General features: G+C 44.8%; 1 protein-coding gene across 13 annotated transcripts in view; it reads right to left on the reverse strand.

Annotated features, from left to right (window-relative positions):
- Nucleotides 1-949: 949 nt before the first annotated feature.
- CUNH16orf78 (chromosome unknown C16orf78 homolog) overlaps nucleotides 950-20,738 on the reverse strand; it is a 113,867-nt gene continuing 94,078 nt past the window's right edge. For all 13 annotated transcript variants that reach the window (XM_041650562.1, XM_041650557.1, XM_041650568.1 and 10 more), the window contains 3 exons: nucleotides 8,370-8,405; nucleotides 4,505-4,754; nucleotides 950-2,029 (listed from right to left, as the gene is read on the reverse strand). In XM_041650562.1, coding sequence (XP_041506496.1) covers nucleotides 1,882-2,029; nucleotides 4,505-4,754; nucleotides 8,370-8,405 — 434 coding nt within the window. In that variant the 3' untranslated portion in view covers nucleotides 950-1,881. The remainder of the gene's footprint in view (nucleotides 2,030-4,504; nucleotides 4,755-8,369; nucleotides 8,406-20,738) is intronic.

Below are 20,738 nucleotides of genomic sequence, written 5' to 3' on the forward strand. Positions count from 1 at the left end.
GTCTCAACCTCTGCATCTGAGCTAACCTTGGCACTTGCCAGCACGAGCTGGAATGCAACGTAATTAAGTCCTAATCCTGACCCCCGTCCTCAGGTCCTTGCCACCTATTAGAACACAGACACTCCAGCAACACAAGCCCAGGCTTGTCTGTCAGGGCAGAGAACAGCCATCCTGGACAGGACTGCCCAACACCAGCCAGCCCTAGCTGACCCACTAATTGAGCCTGACACAGGCAGACAGCCTAGGTCTGCTAAGGCCACTGGCAGCACCACTGCTTAGCGGGGCCTGTAGTCTTGTGGAAAGTGAGAGCTCTAAACTGTGTTTAGGGGTGACTTGTTACACAGCCATAGCTCACCGATATAATGTCTCAGCTAACTTCCAGATGTTCCTTTCCACATCTTCAGATATGAGAGCCTGGCCCTTGTCACTGCAGATGCTAGGCTGTCTCTGTAGTTCCTGGGAGTGTAGCACTCCCGGATTTCTGGTGATGAGCATCCCAAGTCTCCCCTCCCACTGAGTTCAAATTACACAGAGGTAAGAGCGTGTCTGCTCCCACTCACATCATGTCCTCAGCCTTCTACCAGATCAGCACACAGCTGGTGCACACCGGAGGGTTGCAGAACAAGGCTGGTATTTCTTTGCTCTGTTCTTGCTGTTCGTGTTCCCTCCACCCAGACTTAACTGCCTTCTATATTATCCTGGCCTCTGAGCTTTTGCCTGCTCTGTTCTCTCTGCCTGCCCTTCCCTCTCTCATACAGATCTGGACATTCTTGTTTCTCAATAAAAGTAGCTTCCAGCCGGGTGGTGGTGGCTCATGTCTTTAATCCCAGCACTCAAGAGACAGAGATATGCGATCTCTGTTAGCTAAGGACAGCCTGGTCTACAAAGCCAGGACTGCTACACAAAGAAACCCTGTCTGGAAAACCAAACAGCGCCCCCCCCCCCCAAAAAAAAAGAAAGAAAGAAACTAACAAACAAAAGTAGCTTCCGCAACCAGGAAGCCTTTCCTCTGTAGCTCTAAGATCTCCTATCCAGGGATCTGACTCCATTTTGTATCCAGAGCTGCCCACCAGCTCATGGGACTAAAAGCCCCAGGGGTGGGATAAGGGATCCCAAACCACCCTCTTGGGATTACCTACCCTCTACACTTCCCCGAGAGTGAGGGTTCACTAGCTTTCCCCCTGGGGACTTTGTGTTGCACACAGATCCCAGGGCATGTGGGACAGAGCTTTAGGACAAGCTGATCTGGTTCCATCAGTGGGTCCTGGGGTCTTAGTAGATTGCAAGAGGAATCCAGCAAGCTTTGTAGTACAGCTGGTGGGGAAAGGACGACTAACAAATACAATTGGTGTGACCATGAAGTCAGTCCTTACAAGAGAGGACTTCAGCCACCAGCCTCGGGCTTACACGAGGGCCAGTTCCCCACACAGCTGTGCCCTTCATAGGGCAGTGGCTTGTAAGCCAGACAGCTGTTCAGCTTTTTCTCCTCTCTCAAGTTCTCTAGGGACTTGAGGCCCTGTTTCCTTGCTCAAGAAGCATTTAAAAAAAAAAACAAAAAACCTTTGTACTCCCCCTCTCCCCATTATGGTGTTTTAGTTAGTGCCTCATGCAACTCCAAGCTGGCCTCGTGCTTTAACTCTTGATCCCCCTGCCTCCACCTGTGAAGGAATACAGGCAAATGCCACTGCACCCAGCAAGCTTTCTCTAGGGGGCTCTCTTCCCATTACTCCTTGTCTGCTGCAAGGTGGAGCCGAGGACAAAGTTGACACCAGCTAGTGATGATGCTCTTGACTTGTTGGCCTGGTGCGGTTTAGAGAGAAGCTAGTCGGTGGCGGGGTGCTCAGCCCACATGGGGTGAGGCTCCGGTGGTGGGCAGTGCAGTTAGAGCGCCGTGCTCAAGCGACGGTCGAATATCTTCTTGGAGTCTATCTCGGACTCCACCATGTGTGGGTGGATGTCCACGTCCATCCCTGCGTCTTTGCACAGCTTGATCAAGGTCTTGACGTTGTTCTTGGACAAACGCAGGTACCTTCAAGAGAAGGTAGGAAGAGGTGAGAAGGAGCTGTGGGACCCAACTTTCACTAGAAATGGGTTGGCTTGGGGCTGGGTGTAGTGGCGTACACCTTTAATCCCAGCACTCAGGAGGCAGAGGCTGGCGGATCTCTGAGCTTGAGGCCAGCCTGGTCTACAGAGTGAGTTTTGGGACAGAAAGAGTTACATGGTGAGACCCTGTCTCAAGAAAGGGTGGGGGTACGGGTTGACTTCAGGCAGCAAGAGACCTTGGCCTGGCTCCCTGTGTGTGTCCCTGATAGAAGGGCACCCCGCAGGTGGCAGAGGTGGCAGGAGCTCGTGGTACTGTAACTCTTGGGACTCAACCTGCCAGGCATCACCCTGGTTATCTCCAGAGAAAACAGGCTAATGTTCATTGGTTCAAGCACTACACTCAGCATGTGGTCCGTGGAAGTCAAGGAGGCTCTGCCGTGGAAAGACAGGTGTTTATTTGGGGAATGAGGTCGTTCGTTCATCAACAGAGTGACAGTCAGGTAAAGAATGGGCCACCCGTTTGGAAGACACAATTAAAATGGCACCAGGAAGAAAGAGTCCATGGCTAATGTGGGGTGTGGGTGCGTGTTAGTTTGGGTGGGATGTGGTATGATCACTGCTGCAGGCAGGGGTTCTCAGTCAAGGCTGGGGGCCTCGAGCATGCGTACACAGAGCTGCATGAACAGGCATGAGTGCCTTCCTCTGATACGCACGCAGTTAAACAAGACCATTGATTTAAAATGCGTTCTAAAGCCTTGTAATCCTGACTTCTGCTAAGAAGTGAAATTGATCCCATCTGTGCTGTGGGATCCAGATAGAGCTCCTGGTTCCACTGTCAACCTTGACCTCAGGGCCAACTTCATATTTAATCATCTATCTATCTATCTATCTATCTATCTATCTATCTATCTATTTATCTTGAGACAGGATCTCATTATGTAGCTCAGGCAGCCTCAAACACACAATCCTCCTGCCTCAACTCCTGAGTGCTGGGATAATGGTGTGTGCTAATCTGCTGACTTCTTGGTACCAGTTTTAGTAGAAGGGGGATGCTACCAGCCACCTGCTGGCTAGTTATGGGTAACAGAGAGGTGCTGTCTTGCCATTAACGGGCTTTCTGCTTTGCCTGTGCTTGGGTTCTGTCCCTGGACTGCCTTTGCTTGTGGCCTCAGTTCCCTGGACCCCAGGGCAGCCTGCCGGGGAGGTATGGGTGGGCTGGCGTGTGATGTCCTTAAGACCCCATTGCACCATCTCACCCTTGTGTTAGATGCCTCCCCAATGACTTTATAGATGTCACCTGCCCCAGTGCTCCTGACCTCTGCGGGAAAGAACTCCCACTGTGGAGCCAGGGCCAATTAGAGCCACATCATGACTTGTCCCTGCAAGGAGGGCGGTCTCAGGTGTTTCCTCTCACTGACTCCATCCCTGCTCCATCTCTTAGTCTCCAGGAGCAACGGGCAGCACACACCTGAGCCGTGTGGCTGGTCTTTCACCCAAGATGGTTATATTGCTGCCAGCTTGTCGAGGGTGGCCCTGTTATCCTGTTGCCTCAATTCCTCCTCAGCTAAAGGTTTTTTTAACTTTGCCTATTACGCCAGTTAAGGATGACACCGGCCGTGGGTGTTTTTGGAGGACAGACCTGGTGATACGGTATGGATGGAGAGCAAGCGAGAGGTGAGGCTGTGTGGGAGAGCTTTGCCTAGCTCGTGAAAGGCCCCGGGTCCTATTCCAGCAGTGGAGAAGGAAGAGGGGAATACAGAAACCAAACAGTCTGTGGCCATCTTGGGAATCTAAATCCCTAACATAGCAGAAAGTCCCTGGAGACAGTGACACTATGAGAAATGTCCCCTGTAGGCTCTGGTGTTCGAATACTTGGCCTTCCAGTGGATGGCACTGTTTGGAGAGGTTTATGAGGGAGGGGCCTCAGTGGAGGAAGTGTGTCATTGGGGGCAGGCTCTGAGACCTTAAAACCTCACCCAACATCTTGTGTGTACCCTGCTTCTTGCTCATGTTTGAAGGTATGAGCTCTCGACTTCTTATTCCTGACACCAGGCCTGCTGCTACTACTTGCCGATGGGCCTTCCTGTCATGACAGACTCTCATCCCTCTGGAACCATAAACCCAAATAATCTCCTTCTCACATAGGTTGCCTTGGTGGTGGCATTTACCAGAGCAGCAGAAGAGCAACCAGTACAGATACTGTCACTCAGATTCAGCAGAGTGAAGGGACTCAGGGTTTTGGTCTTGTGGCAATCCTTTGGCAGCTAGAGTCAGGTAGGGACGAGCTGGTTCCCTCTGAGTTCAAAAATGCGTTCACACACTGCTGACTTAGGCCTGCCCCCTCCATGTCTCAGTGTGGGTCTATCACCTGATGTCCTAGGCCTGCCCTCACCATGGTCAAGCATACATGCATTCACACGCTGCTCTTCTCAGCCTGCCCATGCACCCCAGTGGCGCTCACCGGCAGCTCAGCACCTCCTCTGGCTTCAGCATCTTAGCTGTCTCCATCTTGGGCTCTGTGCCCTTCTCCATGAGGCTCTTTAGCTTGCGATCGTAGTTGTCGGGAGCCTTGCTTGGCCAGTCTCTCATCAGGCCTGACCTCCGTGTGCCAAACATAGTTTCCTGGAGTATAGGATCTATGGAGCTTTGTCTACGGAATGGGTTGACCCGAGTGTTGGTTTCTAGGGCTATGACATCCTTGATGTCTAAGTCTGAAATGGGAAGATGCCGCCAGGGGGTTAGATTCTGGGAGAGATGAGAGTTGGGCAGGGTAGGGGGAAGGAGGGAGCCAGAAGAATGAATGGGCTCCTTGTCGCTGCTCTGAGACCTTGGCACGAGCTCCTGCAGGGCTGCACCTAATCCTAGTTCATCCTCCGCTCTCCCAGCCTTCCTGCCCGCCTTCCTGCCTGCCTTCCACCTTGCCCCTTGCTTTCATTCTTTTCTGTCCTCCCTCTCCAGAGGAAGTTTATCCAATGGGAATTAACCGGGAAGGGGAAGAAGTCAGAAGAGGTGAGTGTTGAGCAGCAGCTTATGGAGTTGGGTCACACAGCAGGTGGCGTGTCAGGCAGAGGAACAGGGTATAGCTGCATAGATCTAGGAAGTCGGAATGTCTGACATGACCCAAACACGAAGCTAAAGCTGGGGCGCCTCCGCTGTTCCTTGTTGGAGTCTGTGTGGTTTACAGAACCCTCAGATGGCACACCGTCTCCTCAGCCCACTTCTAATCCGTGCGATCGATGCAGAGAGAATTCTATTGCTTCAAAAAAACACCATCAATTAGAATGTCCTGAGTTTTGCAAATATTTTGGAAAAATCAAAATATCTTTCATTATTTGTATTCTTTTTGTACATAAAAAATTATGTATTCTTGGCACACTACATTTGACAGTCTAAAACAGTTAAGGGTTACAGGCTGAAGGACATCCCATTTTGGTTCACGCTTTGATTAAAATGACGTTAGCTTCCTATCACTATGAATGAGATTGGCCAGTTTCCTTTATTTTATAATAATTCTTTTTTTGCTTTATGTTTTTTTTGAAACAAGGTTCCTCTATGCATTCCTGGCTGTCCTAGAACTCACTCTGTAGATCAGGTTGCCTCGAACTCACAGAGATCTACCTGCCTCTGCCTCCCAAGTGCTGGGATTAAAGGCTTGTGCTACCACTGCCCAGTTTATTTTATAATTTTTATTGATAAGGTTGCTTCATTTTATGTATGGCATTTTCATTTATGATACCCTTTTGTGGCTTTTCCCTTACTTGGTTGCAGTAAGTGCTGGCCCGCAGGGTCCATTGCCCACCTGATGCAGCCTGCCCAGTCAATCAACGGAGGGCTAGTGTTTACTTCAGACAGGATGTATTTTCATGGGTTAGGTGTATTTGAGATTATTTTTTTTTAAGTATTTCTTGCATCTATATTACTGTAAGTTTGGTGTAGTGACTTTTGGTATAATGTTACTATAGAGTTATGATGGTTTGTTAGGTTGATACAGAAATGTCCAGGTCCTCAGTGCATGAGCGGCAGTGGGTTATTGGCCCTTTACAGGCCAATTACAACCTGTATCATACAGGCTGCAACCTTTATAACTTGGCAGATGCAATAAGTAAGTAAGTAAGTAAGTAAGTAAGTAAATAAATAAAACAAACTTGCAAATAGACTTAGCATGGGGGCACATGAGTTTCTTTTCCACAGGACTCAGGTTTGTTTTGTTAGTGACACTTTGTGTCACTTGTAACTCGCTTTTCATGGTGATTCTCATGTCCCTACTTGTGTAAGTGTAGAAACATAAGTTATTGCTCTTGCTGTTTGTTTTATGTAGTCTCTCTGTGAATGCATTTTGCTTTGCCCAGAGGTTTTGGAATGAAATAGGCTTGTTTTCATTAGTTATTCAAGAGGTGGGTAATTTTTTTAAATGCATTTCTTTTCTATTTTTGTCAAGACGAGGTTTCTCTGTGTAACAGCCCTGGCTGTCCTAGAACTCACTCTGTAGACCAGGCTGACCTCAAACTCACAGAGATCTTCTTGACTCTGCCTCTTGTGTGCTGGGATTAAGGGAATGCTCCACTATGCCCAGCTTTGTTATGAATTTCTTTGTCTCCATTTTTTTTGGTATCTTTTAACTTTATTTCTTGTGATTGCTTTTGGATAAAATAGATGTTTCTAACATCCTATGCTTTAGGGATCTGGGAGTTGACTCAGGGTTTTAAGCCCCATATTGCTCTTTCAGAGGACCCAAGTTCAGTTCCCAGCACCCATGTCAGGTGGTTCACAACCACCTGGAACTCCAGCTTCAGGGATCTCCTTCTGACCTCTGAAGACAAGCATGTGCAAAACCACACTCAGGCATATGTGCTTATGTATAGCTTGAAAAAAATAAAAACAAATCTTTAAAATAAAATCTTTATGCACTGGGGAAACTTTTTTGTTGTGAAGTTTATAGGTGGTGTTGACAAATATTGGCAATGTAAGATCTATGCGGTTTAAATGTGAGTCTATATCATCTGCAACTGCATGACTGCATTTGTTAAAGCACTTCCTGTTAGAGCTCTTTATTTTGAAAGAGGAATGCTTACGATTTCCTAAGTACTCATATTTTAGAAAAAAAATTATTTTATGTGTGTGAGTAAACACTGTTTGTCAGTCCGCTGTGTGTGCACCTGATGCCCAAGGATGCCAGCAGAGGGCGCCAGATCCCCTGGAACTGGTGTTACAGTTCTGAGTCACCACATGGGTGCTGGGGACCAAACCCCACTCCTCTGCCAGAACAGCCAGGGAGGACTCTTAACCACGGATCCATCTCCCCAGTCCCATACTATATTTTAAAGGGTTCTCTTGGAGTTTTCCATGTCTGCTTTCCCTATTTAGTTACCCTTTCTGGTGCCCATGGCTGTGGGAGGTTCTTATGTATTCTTTAACATGTAAGAATATCTATTGCTACTTTCCTGTGCCTCTTTCTTTTTTTAAAAAAAAATTTATTTATTTATTTATTTATTTATTTATTTATTTATTATGTGTGCAATGTTCTGCCAGCATGTATCCTTGCAGGCCAGAAGGGGGCACCATATCTCATTACAGATGGTTGTGAGCCACCATGTAGTTGCTGGGAATTGAACTCAGGACCTCTGGAAGAACAGCCAGTGCTCTTAACCTGTGAGCCATCTCTCCAGCCCATTCTTGTGCCTCTTTCTCCCTCGTTCTACCCCATCTCATTTGCATTTCCTTGTTATTTCCACCTTAGTTCTTGTTCTCAAGTTTTAAAGTCATCTGGTTTAAAGGATGCACCTGAATTTTGCCTTTTAAATCTGCTGCTGGTAGATTTGCTTTCTTTGGTGGCATCTCCTGCAGACAGAGACATACATGCCTGTGCATGTAACACATCTTCAAACTTGCAGAGGCCATCCAGTCACCCTGATGTGATGCTGGTGTGTTTGGGACAGGTTTAGGAGCTGTGGAATCTAAAGGATTCCAGCACAGCTTCCAATATCATGCCAGGTTGATTTTTCCCCCTTTACAAGTAAACTTCTCTGTAGGCTTTCATGTTTTCACTGACACAGTGCAGGAATTTTACCAGAATGTGCTTATGGGAAATGGGTCCAGATTCCCTGCGAGGGGCAATGGACTTGCCTCAGATGGGGATGTAGAACTTAGAACACTTCATGCCCCATATGGTGCTCTGGCCTGTGGCTGGTCCCTGACAGGGTGGCTGGCTTGGGAGGTCTCAGAAGTGTCTGTCTATGCATGGTGGGGTTGGTGCTATGCTCTGAGGGGCCATGGTCTTAGTGTCCTCTTTGAAACTCAGAGATCTTAGAGTAAGAACATATACTTTCCTGCATTCTCTGATCCTCTTCTTGATCCAGATGTGCCTACGGTGCAAAGAACAGCAACAGTATTAAAGGTTATGGCAATTCAAGGGCTTTCTGGGGGTTACACTAGCTTCACAATCATATCATATACATTCAGCCAGTGAGTGAGTAGGTTAAAGGTCATGCACCCAAGACCCCCACATCTAATGCACGGTGAGCCCAGGATGTTGGTACCTTTTCCTGGAAGCCTGTCCTGACCATTCTGAATAATATGGTCCCTGCTTCTGGTAACTTAGATTTTCCCCAGACCACATTTGGGACTGCAGAGATGACTGTCTATCCATGCAGACAAAGGGTGCATGTGTGCAGCCAGCATTCTTAGTCTCTCCCATTAGAATGCACCCTTGGCCTAAAGCCACAGAATACACACAGGCACTGGTGATTGGCCACCAGAAGCCTCTTGCTAGTATTCAGACTTCTCCAGGTCTTTGTCATGGAATATGTTCCATGCTTTCCTAGAATCTTTCACTGGCCTCTCTCCAGGGTGACCATTCTAAAACTCAAATACAACTCAGTAGTCCCCTTCTTAAAGCACCCCATAGGCTCACCATTGTATTTCTTTCTTTTTTTTAGTCCATACATTTTTCTTTGCAATGAGTCATTGGTCTTGTCTGAGGCCTCTGACTTCTGTTACACTATCAATACTGGTCCTCATTGGGACTCTGCTTGGATATCCTGTTGCTGCCCTGTGTCGTGGAGATCCTGTGACATTGGATCTGCAGGACTGACCCCTTCACATGTTCCAGCAGTTCATAGATGGGGTGGATGTTAGGGTAGGCCAACTCAGCCCTGAATCTGGACCTGGGTGGCAGCTGAATTGGTCAGTTCACCAGCTCTCCTGTATTCTCCCTCCAGCACTGCCCCAGCTAGTGCACCCGATAGCAAGGTTGCCATTGTATTTCAAGCAGGCTTAAATTCTGGAAAAATAAACTGAGACTTTTGCCAAGAGTTGGATAATAGAAAGTGAATGTTTGACTTCCAACACAATTAGAAATCTGGGCATTGTAAGAATTTGCAGCATTAAGACAGCAAACAACAGGCAGCATGAGACAGGAGAGGAACCAAGAGTGTTAAGTCCCGTGACTGCCCCAGGTCGCGGCAGGTCCATCCTTCCAGGATAATAGGAGTGGGCCACGTAGGGGAACCCGGATAGTGACAGGAGATGTTTCTACAGACTGCAGCAGAGTGTGGGAAAGCCCCTCAGCTCAGTGCCGATCAGCCATTGTGGTGAAGGAAGGGACATGGTGATAGAAACGGTAAATCAGAACTGGGTAGTGGTGGTACATTCCTTTAATCCCAGCACTTGCAGGGCAGAAGGAGGTGGATCTCTGTGAGTTCAAGGCCAGTCTGATCTACAGAGCTAGTTCTAGGACAGAGCTACACAGAGAAACCCTATTTTGAAAAACAGAAACAAAAAAAAAGAAATAATAGATCAGGAAAAGACTATATCTACATTTAGGAGAGGTAGTCTCATGTAGCCCAGGCTAGTCTTGATGCTATATAGAGGAGGGTGACCTTGAATTCCTGAACTTCCTACCTCCACCTCCTAAGTGGTGGGATTACAGAGGTGTGACGTCAGGCTTGGTTCTATGTGATGGTGCTGGGGACTGAACTTAAGACGCTGTGCATGTTAGGCAAGCACTCTACCTGTTGAGCCACATCCCCAGTCTAGAAATATCTATTTAAATGTACCATTGTGCTCACCAAGGAAGGCCTGAGCATGCTAGGGGAGACACAGAAGACTCACAGTGATCCAGACTGAACTTCTAGAGATGAAAATATCAGTGTTTGAAATGAAAAATATATGAGATTAATAGAAGATTGAGCATTGCAGAAGAAAGGAACCTCAGGGGCTAGCTGCAGAGATTATACAAAATAACCCGGGAAAAGAGAAGGTCAAAAGACGAAACTAGTGAGTCAAGGAACTTTATGTGTGATTGGCGTATCTGAAAGACAGAGAAAAAGTGGGGAACTAGATTAAAAATTAATGGCTAAAATGTTGCAAATTTGTTATAAACTAGCAACCAAGAATGCCTACAAACCTCACACTCAAGTGTAAGAATTATGAAGCAAATGACATCAGGCTCAGCACTGAGAAATCGTGCAGAGGAAAATATTTAAAGAACACCTAGGAATGAGGTAGGTCCAGCTTCGGGGGCAATAGTTTCTAGCCTCTGCTGGCAACCAGGAGTTCAGTGTGGCAGGAGTTGATAGAGGCCTGGGAGGAGAAAAGGGCCACAGCCAGGAGGGCACAAAGGTGAAATAAAGACCTCTTCAAATATGCAGAAGCTGCAAGAATTTACACTCTTATTCAGATCCGTTAAAAGTTTCCAGGAAAGGAAAATTACTCCAGTCAGAATTCTGGATTTATGCAAAGGAATGAACTCTTGGAATGCAGGAGAATGCATGCCTTGTTTAAATGTATTAAGAACAGAACAGAACAAAAAACCAAACCAAAAAACAAAGCCCCAAATCCCAACGATGCATCGTGGGTTTGTAAGACAAGGAGAACTCTGGTGCTGGCAGACAACACGGGGGCAGTAGGGGCAGCACAGGAAATGTGTTCTTGTAGGTTCCTTTGTGCTGCCAGGAAGAGAACATGGCTATGAGAAGTCAAGTGCATGTTCAGGCAAGACTCCATCACTGCCACAGTACAAGGTTATAGTTGACAAACCGAGAAAGATGGAACAGGAACAAAATCACCCACGGGACAGGTAAAAAGGAGGGCAGGAGTGGACAGAATCCTTTAAAAACAAATACCAGAATAGCGGTTTGCAAACCCAGCCACAGCAGCAGTACTGGTGTGTTCACTTAATTTGACAATTCTTACAGCGCTGTTGAGGTATAACTGACAGATACTTTTGCTCATATTTAAAGTGGATATGTTGATTTGATGTACATATGATAACAAAGTCATATTAATATACCCAAGACCATGGTTACATTCCTTGTGTAGGCAGTTAAGATCAACTCTCTTAGCAAATCTGAAGTATGTAATACTCTATTGTTTGCTACAGTATAGTGACTTCAAGTGTCTAATGCAGGGCTAACTACGCTCACCATGAATACACTGTATTAGAGCCCAAGGGTAGGGGCACAGAGGTCTTTGTGCTCACGCAAGCGTTAGGGGAGCCTGGAATGCCAAGCACTGAGGATAGTTCCTTCAATGGAAGAAATGTGAGACCTGTTATCCGCCCAGAAGGCTGAAGTGGACTGCTTTCTAACCTGGACCTTTGTGATATCTCTGTGGCTGGAGACTTTTCCGGCACCGGATCCTCCCCCAGACCCTTATCCTAATTTTCAGTCAATCTATAGAACTTTATCTTTATTGGATCTTACAGAGTGTCCATGTAATCACGTCTGATCTGTGTTTGGCTTACTTTGTTCCTCAAGGAGATTTACGTGTGCTTTGTTGAACACGTGGGACTGAGTTAATTTTCAGGAGAATAGTTTCCACCAAATTGTGCTGTGCTTAAGTATGTCTAAAATAAACCCTCAGGGTCAGACTCCTGAAGTTTGAACCAACAATGGCTACTGAGTTGTGTTGAACCAAACTGCCTTCTTGCCTCCCTCGGCTTGGCACTCTGCCATCCAGGAAGGTCTCAGAGACTATGACACCCAAAATCTTTGTCTTGTACCGAACATGTATACCTTTGACATGAATGTACCCTTTCCGCCACTCCAGGCCCTTGGTAGGCACCATTCTCCTGCTTCTCAAAGCTCAAGCATTTAGATCTGTACAGATACAGGCTCTCACCATGTTTGTCTTTCTCCAACCTTTCTCTCAGCCCACAGCCTTCTCAAGTCATTTGCGTTGTTAATGACAGAAGTGACTTCTTTCTCATGCCCAACTAGCATTCTATTGCACGCACACATCTGATTGCCTGATTTTAGTATTTTCGTTTATGTATTAATTTTTGTGTGTATGAATGTTTTGCCTGCACCTATATGTTTGCCACGTGTGTGCCTGGTACCTGTGGAGGTCGGAAGAGGGCATTGGATCCCCTGGAATTGGAGTTACAGATGGTTGTGAGCCACCATGTGGACGCTGGGAATCGAACCTCGATCCTCTGCAAGAGTAGCCAGTGCTCTCAACTGCTGAACCATCTCTCCAGCCCCCTCACCTTTTATCCACACACCCGTCAGCACACACTTAGGCTGTTCCCACTTCTTGGCTGCTGTGGCTAGCGCTGCCTTGAAGGCGTGATGCCTGGCTGTGTATCCTCAGTGGGGTAGGTGGACCAGAGGGCGATTTGCTTCTTTAATTTTTGAAAGGTAGTTTCATGTTTTCCAAAATTCTCTGCCAACTTACAGTCTCACCGACAGCAAGAAGTTCTCTTCTCTCCACACCCTTGCTGACAGTTGTTTTACTTGTCTTTTGACACTGGTCATTCTGTGAGGTTATGAGATGGTATTTACTGTGACTTTGGCTACTTATATTATTTAGTGTTTTCTAGGGGACCAGAATTTATAGATTGAATCTCTCCATATGTATCTCTCTCTATATATATTACATACAATATCATGTATATTATATATATTTTATGTATCATATCTCTCCCTATAATACATATTTTTAGAAATAAAATTTATTCTAATAATATGCATGTTTATAATATATAACATACAGTACATATATACATTATAATATATAGACATATATAACATGCAGATTATATATTACATATTGAAGCACAGATATATTAGACATATAAAGGGATTTATTAGAATGACTTACAGGCTGTGGCCTAGCTAGTTCAACAGTGGCTTCTCTATCAACAGAAGTTCCAAAAGTCTGGTAGTTGTTCAGTCTGTGAGGCTGGATATCTCAGCTTGTCTTCAATATACTTAATCCTGGAAAGGTAGACTCTAGAGCCAATGAAGGCATGGACTTGCTAGCAAGAGTGACAGCAAGCAGGCAGAGGTCAGAAGCTTCCTTCTTCCACGTCTTTACATAGGCTGCTGGAGAAGGCGTGGACCAGGTTAAAGATGGATTGTCCCACCTTGAAAGATCTGGATTAAAGGTGGATCTTCCTACCTCAGAAGATCCAGATTAGAAGTGAGTCTTCCCAATTCAAGCACCTTAATTAAAAAATCCCTCACAGATGTGTCCAGCCATTTGGGTTTTAGCTGATTCCTGATGTAGGCAAGTTGACAACCGAGAGTAGCCACCCCAGCTCCTGATAGTTGTGTTATGTGGATGCAACTCGCCTTTCATGTTGCACTCCCAAGCTTGATGTGTATCTATGTGACCCCTTTGGAAAACATTGTTTGCTAGTTATTTGCCCATGTTTAAAAACATTTTGGCTTTTGCTGTTGTCTAGGAGTTCGCTGTATGCTTGGATGTTGCGTTATTCAGTTTTTCTGTCGTCATGTAAATAGTTGAGAAAATTTACGTGACGGAGAAAGGACTTATTTTTGGTGCACGGCTTCAGTCTGTGGTCAGCTGTCTTCACGGTTTCTGGGTCTGTGATGACGTAGGGCATCAAGGCAGAGGAATGGTTGAATGAGCCATTCCTCTTAGAGTAGCCATAAAGCAGAACGGGTTAGAGAGTCCTTGGAGAGCAGGGGACACCTTCCCAGTACGTGCCCACACGGCCTGCATCATCTAGGCTCCACTTCCTGTTTTCCAATACTGTCCACCAGTGCCTCTGTGTCTGGAGTGCTCAGTGGATCAGCCCAGGGATGGGGCAAGAGCTCTCAGGGCCCGGTCACCTAGGATGGCTAGCTCAAACAGTTGGAAACAAGCTTCAGTACAGGAGCCTCTAGAGACTGCTTCATCTCCAAACCACAGCAGGTATTAACCCTTCCTTGGCAGGCAGGTTGCTAACGCTCCCTCTCTCCTGATGTTTACTTTTGTAATTTGTTTTTCTGCACAGATGTCTTTTATCTTTACATGAGTCCTGGGTTGATATTTTGCATTTATTGTCGTGTGTGTGTGTGTGTGTGATATTGAAAATCAATTGCCAAGACCAATGTTATTGAGTTTCCCCTTTGTTTAATTAGAGAAGTTTGGTAAGTTTCTGGTCTTACACCTCAATCTTCAACCTACTTCAGAGTTTTTTGTCTTTGTTTTGAGTGGCATAGGGTATATTTCTTTGTGTACATTTATCCTTTTCTCCAATACCACTCATTGCATAGACTATTCTTTCTCTTTTATTTTTCTGTTTTTGGCACCCTTGTCAAGTGCTTATCAACTCTATATGTGGGATTATTTTGTTTTATTGTTTTGCTGTATCTTTTTTTAACCTGGCCTCACACTGCATCGATTACTACAGCTTTAGAAAATAGTATTAAATCGGGAAATTTCATGCCTCTGACTTTCCATCTTCTTTCTTAAGGATGCTTTGACTATGTGGGGGCTTTTTTCATTTAATTTTAGAATTTTCTTACAATTTTTGTGAAAATGCAGTAGCAATCTTGACAGATCTTATATATATCCTGTAGATAATACTACAGGATAAATCTTATATTTATCTTGCTTTTGATATTATGGAAAATCTGAGAGTATTTTTCCAATCTATGAACACAGGGTTCCTTTCCATTCATTCATGGGTTTATCACTGTCTTATGGTTTTCAGTGTGCCTATCTCTTACCTTCTAAATATTTTATTGTTTAGATGCCAGTTTAAATGTTAGTCTTAAAATTTTCCTTTTCAAGGACTGGAATTAGCTTAGTAGGTAAGAGTTCTTCCTGCTCTTACAGTTTGACTCCCAGCACCGACATCAAGGGGCTCACAACTGCCTATAACATCAGCTCCGGGGGTCTAACGCCCTCTTCTGGCCTCCCTGGGCATGACACACAAGGCATACATGTGCATGCATGTGCACACACATACACATAAATGAAAATAAAGTCATAAAAATTTCCTTTTCTTCATTTGTCAAGAAATACAGTATCATATGAAGCAAAATGAGCCAAACTGACAAAAACAATAATGTTTTCTCTCATGTGGATACTAATTTTTATGTATGTGTGTGTAGGTGCATACACAGATTCATTTATGTTTAAGCATAAATGAAAGTATATGGGGAGCTGTCTGGGAAAGGAAAGATTAGCAAGGAAAGGGTACGGAGGGTGGATGTGGTCAAAATACACAATATAGTTGAAGATGTGTTTACGAAACCCATTGCTGTGGGTGATGAGCACATGCCAGTAAAACAGAAATAAAATCGATTCTACTTTGCTTAATTTTAATTTGTTCCTTAATTATGTTGTTTTTTGTTTGTTTTTGAAATCTTTTTATAGCTTTATGAGCATGGCATCTAAAAAGTGATGATTTTATTTCTTCCTTTCTGATTTCAGTCTCTTGTATTTCTTTTTCTTGCTTAATTGCTCTGGCCAGGGTGTCCAGTATCATGGTGAACAGAAATGGTGAGCTTTGTTCCCGGTCTTGAGGAAAATCTTTCAACTTTTCACAGAGAGTGCGATTTTCGCTGTGGGCTTGTCATATGTGGTCTTTACTCTGTTCAGATGAAGTTCTTATGATTTATTAAGCCTGTATCATAAAATGAGGCAGAGTTCCGACAAAAAAACCCCACTTGACCTGATTACTAGTGTTCCTTCTGCTAGTGTGTGGACTTTCGTGGGCTGACCATCCTTCCATGTTGGGGGTAACTTGTGGTTGGTCATGGCGCACAGTTCATTCTTGTGAGGTGTTAAGCCTAGCTTGTACCATTGGTCATTGGCCTGTGAGATTCTTTTTCCCATTGTTCTTTTTATCTGGCTTTGGTATCAAAGAATGAAGGCCTTGTAAAATGGGCTTTGGAATATTCTCTGCTCTTCGGTGTCTTAGAAAAGCTCGAGAAGGATCCGCATGGATTCTCATTTAAACTTTTGATATGCTCTCCATGAAACCCCAGGCCCTAGGTTTCTTTGACAGGTCTTGATTATTGATCCCATCTCCTTGCTCTTGTTCTGACTCATCATGATTCAATTTCGATAGGCTTTGTGTTTCTAGGAATGTCTTTATTTCAGACAGGAACCTATTGCTACGTGGCCATTTATAACTATTGCTTAAATCCTTTGCTCTTCCGTGGCATCTGCAATGTAGATGGTAGACTTTTTATTACAGATCCTCCTTTTCTGAGAGTCTGGCTAGAGATTCATCAATTGTTCATGCCTTTGAAAAATCAGCTGTTAGTTTCATTGATTATTTCATTGTCTGAAAATCTATATAGCAATAATTATCTTTATTATTTACTTTGCTCTACTAACTTGGGCTTGTTTTTTTCCCCATTTACTTGCCGGTTGTCTTTCCGTCGCGTGGTACCCGTGGTGAGCGCAGTTTCAGCTTGGGCATTTTGTGTCTCTATTCTCACGTGTCTCCGGATCCGTACCATGTGCTTTTGGACTTCTTTTGTGACATCCTGGTTGTTCAGAAGAGCACTGTTTAGTTTACCATTTTCCTTTGATTCTGGTTGGATGCAGAGAAGACCCTTCCATGACTCTGAAGCCCAATGCTCTGTCCTGGAGCATCTCCATTGTGCTTGAGAAGGGTGCGTAGCTGCTGTTGGCAGAGAGACGGGGTTCTCTGTATGCATCTGTTAGGCCATTGGTCTTGTGTTTTCCAATCTGCTGTGTCCTGATTGATTTTCTGTCTAGATGATGTATCATTTTACCCCTCTTTAGGTTATTAAGTCCCCTACTATTATTGCCTTGCTATTTATTTCTTATTTCAGTGCTGTTACATTTATTTCATGTATTCCGGCAATCCAGCATTGGACGGATAGATATTTACAGCTGTTAGGTCTTCTGACAAATTGACCTTTCCATTGTTATATAATAACCTCTGTGCTCTATTTCATCTGATGCCAGTGCAGCTACCTCCTGTCTTTTCCATTTACACAGAGTATCTTTCTTCCAGTCCTTTACTTTCAGCCTATGTGTGTTTTTAAACATTCAAATGAGCTTCTGCGGGTAGCATAGCTGGATTTTTGAGTTATCCAGCCACTCTGTTTGGATTAGCAAATGCTAGAGTTTGTATGTGCTCCCCAAATTCACATGTTGGAAACTTGATGCTCAATCTAGTGGTATTGGGACGTGGGCTGTGCTGGAAGATACCCGACTAATACTGTCAGGATGGCATGCAGTCACACAGTGAGTCCACATTCCACGCTTCCTCTCCTGTGTAAGCCAGCTGCCCTTTACCTTCAGTTACTTTATGCTATAGCTCAAAAGCCTCCAGCAGGGCTGCTGGCATTCTTCCAAGTGAGGTAAAAAACTCTACTTGGTGTATGGTCCTGTAACCACAACACAAAATGGACTGGGGTGACTTTCCTTTTATGTTTCAGGACAAGGTTGTTGCTGCTATGTCTTTGATGGCTTGCATGTCCTCTGTTCCTCCCCTCCCGTCTTCCCTTGTGTGTTGATGACACCTGGCCATGGTTCGTCTTGACCCTTTTCTCTTAACATCTTGCATATATACTACAGGTTTTTCTTATCTCTTTCTTTTTCTTCCTTTCCTCTTTTCTTTTTCCCTCCCTCCCTCCCTCCCTCCTTTCCTTCTTTCCTTTCTTCCTTCCTTTCTGTCTTTCTTCATTCCTTCCTTCTTTCCTTTCTTCCTTTTTTTTTTTTTCTCCTTCAAGACAGGGCTTCTCTGTATAACCTTGGCTGTCCTGGAACTTGCTTTGTAGACCAGGCTGGTCTCAAACTCAGAGATCCACCTGCCTCTCCCTCCAAGTGCTCTCACAAAGAGGGTTTTTATTTGGAGAGAGGGAATGGGAAAAGTGGGGGAAGGGAAGGAGGGAGGCCAGCCTCTGGGGACAGGAGCAGTGGAAGGGGGGGGCAGAGGGAGAGAGAGACACAGAGAGAGACAAAGAGAGCAAGAGACAGATACAGAGAGACAGAGGCACAAAAGCTTTCCTGCCCCTTCAGAGGAGCAGCAGGCAGAAATTCATAGTCTTATGGAAGCTCCCTGTGTATGAAAATTACTTTTCTGTTCCTTTCAAACTCTTTGCATAGACTTGAGGTTTAATGTGACTTGTCTTGGTGTTTTGTGACCTTGTGAATCAAAGATTATTCCTTCCCTGAATTTTGGAAGTTTTCATTCATTTATTTTTTGTTTGTCCGGAGACTTGGTGTTTTTATGTAGTCTCAGCTGGCTGGAAACTTGCTATGTAGACCAGGCTGGCCTCTGACTCACAGAGATCCACCTGTCTCTGCCTTCTGAGAGCTGGGATTAAAGGTGTTCACCACCATGCTTCCTTTATTTATTTCTTAGATGATCTTCACCCGTCTTTTTTCTCTTTCTCAGATAGCCACGCTGCATTGATTATTTTATTTTCTTGAATTTTCTATTTGTTCTTTTTACTAGACCATTTTAAAAGTGTCTTTGAATCGAGGATTCTTCTATTTCATTGGTTTTGCTGTTAAAATGCTCCGTTGCAGGACACGGTGTTTCTCAATCCCCTATATTTCTGTCTGTTTTAAAAAGTGGTTCTGTTTCTTTACTGCACTTCTCCTTTTATTCAAACATGATTTCCTGATTCCATTTTGCTGCCTGTTTTGTTTCTTAGTACCCTGCTTTTTAAATTGAAGATTTTTTTCCATACAATGTATTCTGATCACAGTTTCTTCTCCCTCATTTCAGACACATCCCAGATCCTCCCCACCTATCCAACTCTTCCTTCCTTCCTTCTTTCCTTCTCTCTCTCTCTCTCTCTCTCTCTCTCTCTCTCTATATATATATATATATATATATATACATATATATCTCAAAAAGGCAAAACAAAAGAAACAAATAACTCCAGATTTTAAAAACAAAACGAAGAAAAAGCATGGGACGCACCCCCCCCCCCCCAAATAGAACTCATAAAAACACAAAATTAGAAACCACAACATTCAAGGAAGAGACCAGTAAGGTAATTTCTAGATAAAGCAATAAGTAGGACCAAGAATCTCCAACAGCACCACTGGGTTCATTTTGTGTAGCCATCTACCGCTGAGCCTGCCCTCAAGTGTGGTTTGTAAACACAGTGAGACTGCGTTGGAGAAAACTTACTTTTCCTTTGCAAGGGTTGCCAATTGGAGACAGCTTCTTGGTTAGGGATGGGAGCTTGGGTCCAGCTTCCCCTCTCTGTGCTGGGACCCCATCTGACTTGGATCTGTGCAGGCCCTGGGCATGCTGCCTCAGTCTCTGTGAGTTCATACATTGGCCAGTCCTACTTTGTTTCGAAGGCCCTGTTTCCTTGGTGCCCGCCATCCTCCTGACTCTTACAGTCTTTCATCTCCTCCTCCACATAGCTTGTTGACCCCTGAGAGGGGAGATTTGATGGAGACATCCCATTGGGGGCTGAATGTATATACAAGGCACTCCTGTATATTGTCCAGTCTGGGGTCTCTGTGTTAGCTCCCATCTACTGAAGAATGAGGCTTCTCTGACGATCATTGCCTTATAGTTCATTAAGTTTTAAGGAAATTGTTCTGAATTGTTTTTCAGATCTTCGTTTCTTTGTGGTAAGTTATCCGTCATTTGAGTTTTATTACTTTTCGATGGCAATGTTACGAAGAAAACCACATTAAGCATAAACACACGAATTAGTTAGGAAGGTAAATGTGGCAGCCATGGAGGCCAAAGCTGCAGGAGAGTCATTCAGTGGAAGACTAAGTGCAAATTAAGACAACGGTGGTGAGACAAAGGGGAGAGAAACAAATGAAGGCATAAGGGTGGGAGATGTCACCATACCAGGCCATGAATTGAAGAAGACACCAAGAGGATCTCTTTCTGCCTGTCCTCCTCTGAGGTGAAGGCACATGAAGCTTGTTGAGTCTGTATGGCTCAAAGTGGCAATGAGAGCTGGGCATATAGCTGGTGCCTTGCCTGCTCCTAGACTGCCTGATCACCACCTTGTCTCCCGGTCCAGGTCCTGCCTGCTTGACTGTGGTAGCTTGCAAGACTGCACAGGAAGATGTCTGTACTGTGGCTAAGCTCAGCCGGACTCAATCCTGCCTGCCAAATGAGGACAGGTGCCTGCGCTTCTTAGATGCCTGGACCCATTTACTGCCCTCTAGTGGCTATGGCTTGTTTTACAGCAGAAGGAGTAAGACCTCCATTCTCAGATACGGTAAATCGGATGGTGAGGAAGAGGAAGGACAACAGAGGATCAAACTGCCTGCAAGTTATCCTTCATGTCTACATTTTGAACAGTGAGGTGACATTATCCACTGCCAGGAGGTTTCTTTAGGGAAGGGACTGATTTTGCTTAGCAAAATATCTTGATAGCACCCTTTATGAATGAGACAGAAGAGGCAAAGATCAGAGTTGATAGTATACTGTATGCATGAGACCGAAGAAACAGATCAGAATTGATAGCATTTATGAATGAGATAGA

The sequence above is a fragment of the Microtus oregoni genome, unplaced genomic scaffold, assembly GCF_018167655.1.
Source record: "Microtus oregoni isolate MIOR12 unplaced genomic scaffold, Mior012 000004F_ref0000308, whole genome shotgun sequence".
Lineage (NCBI taxonomy): Eukaryota > Metazoa > Chordata > Mammalia > Rodentia > Cricetidae > Microtus > Microtus oregoni.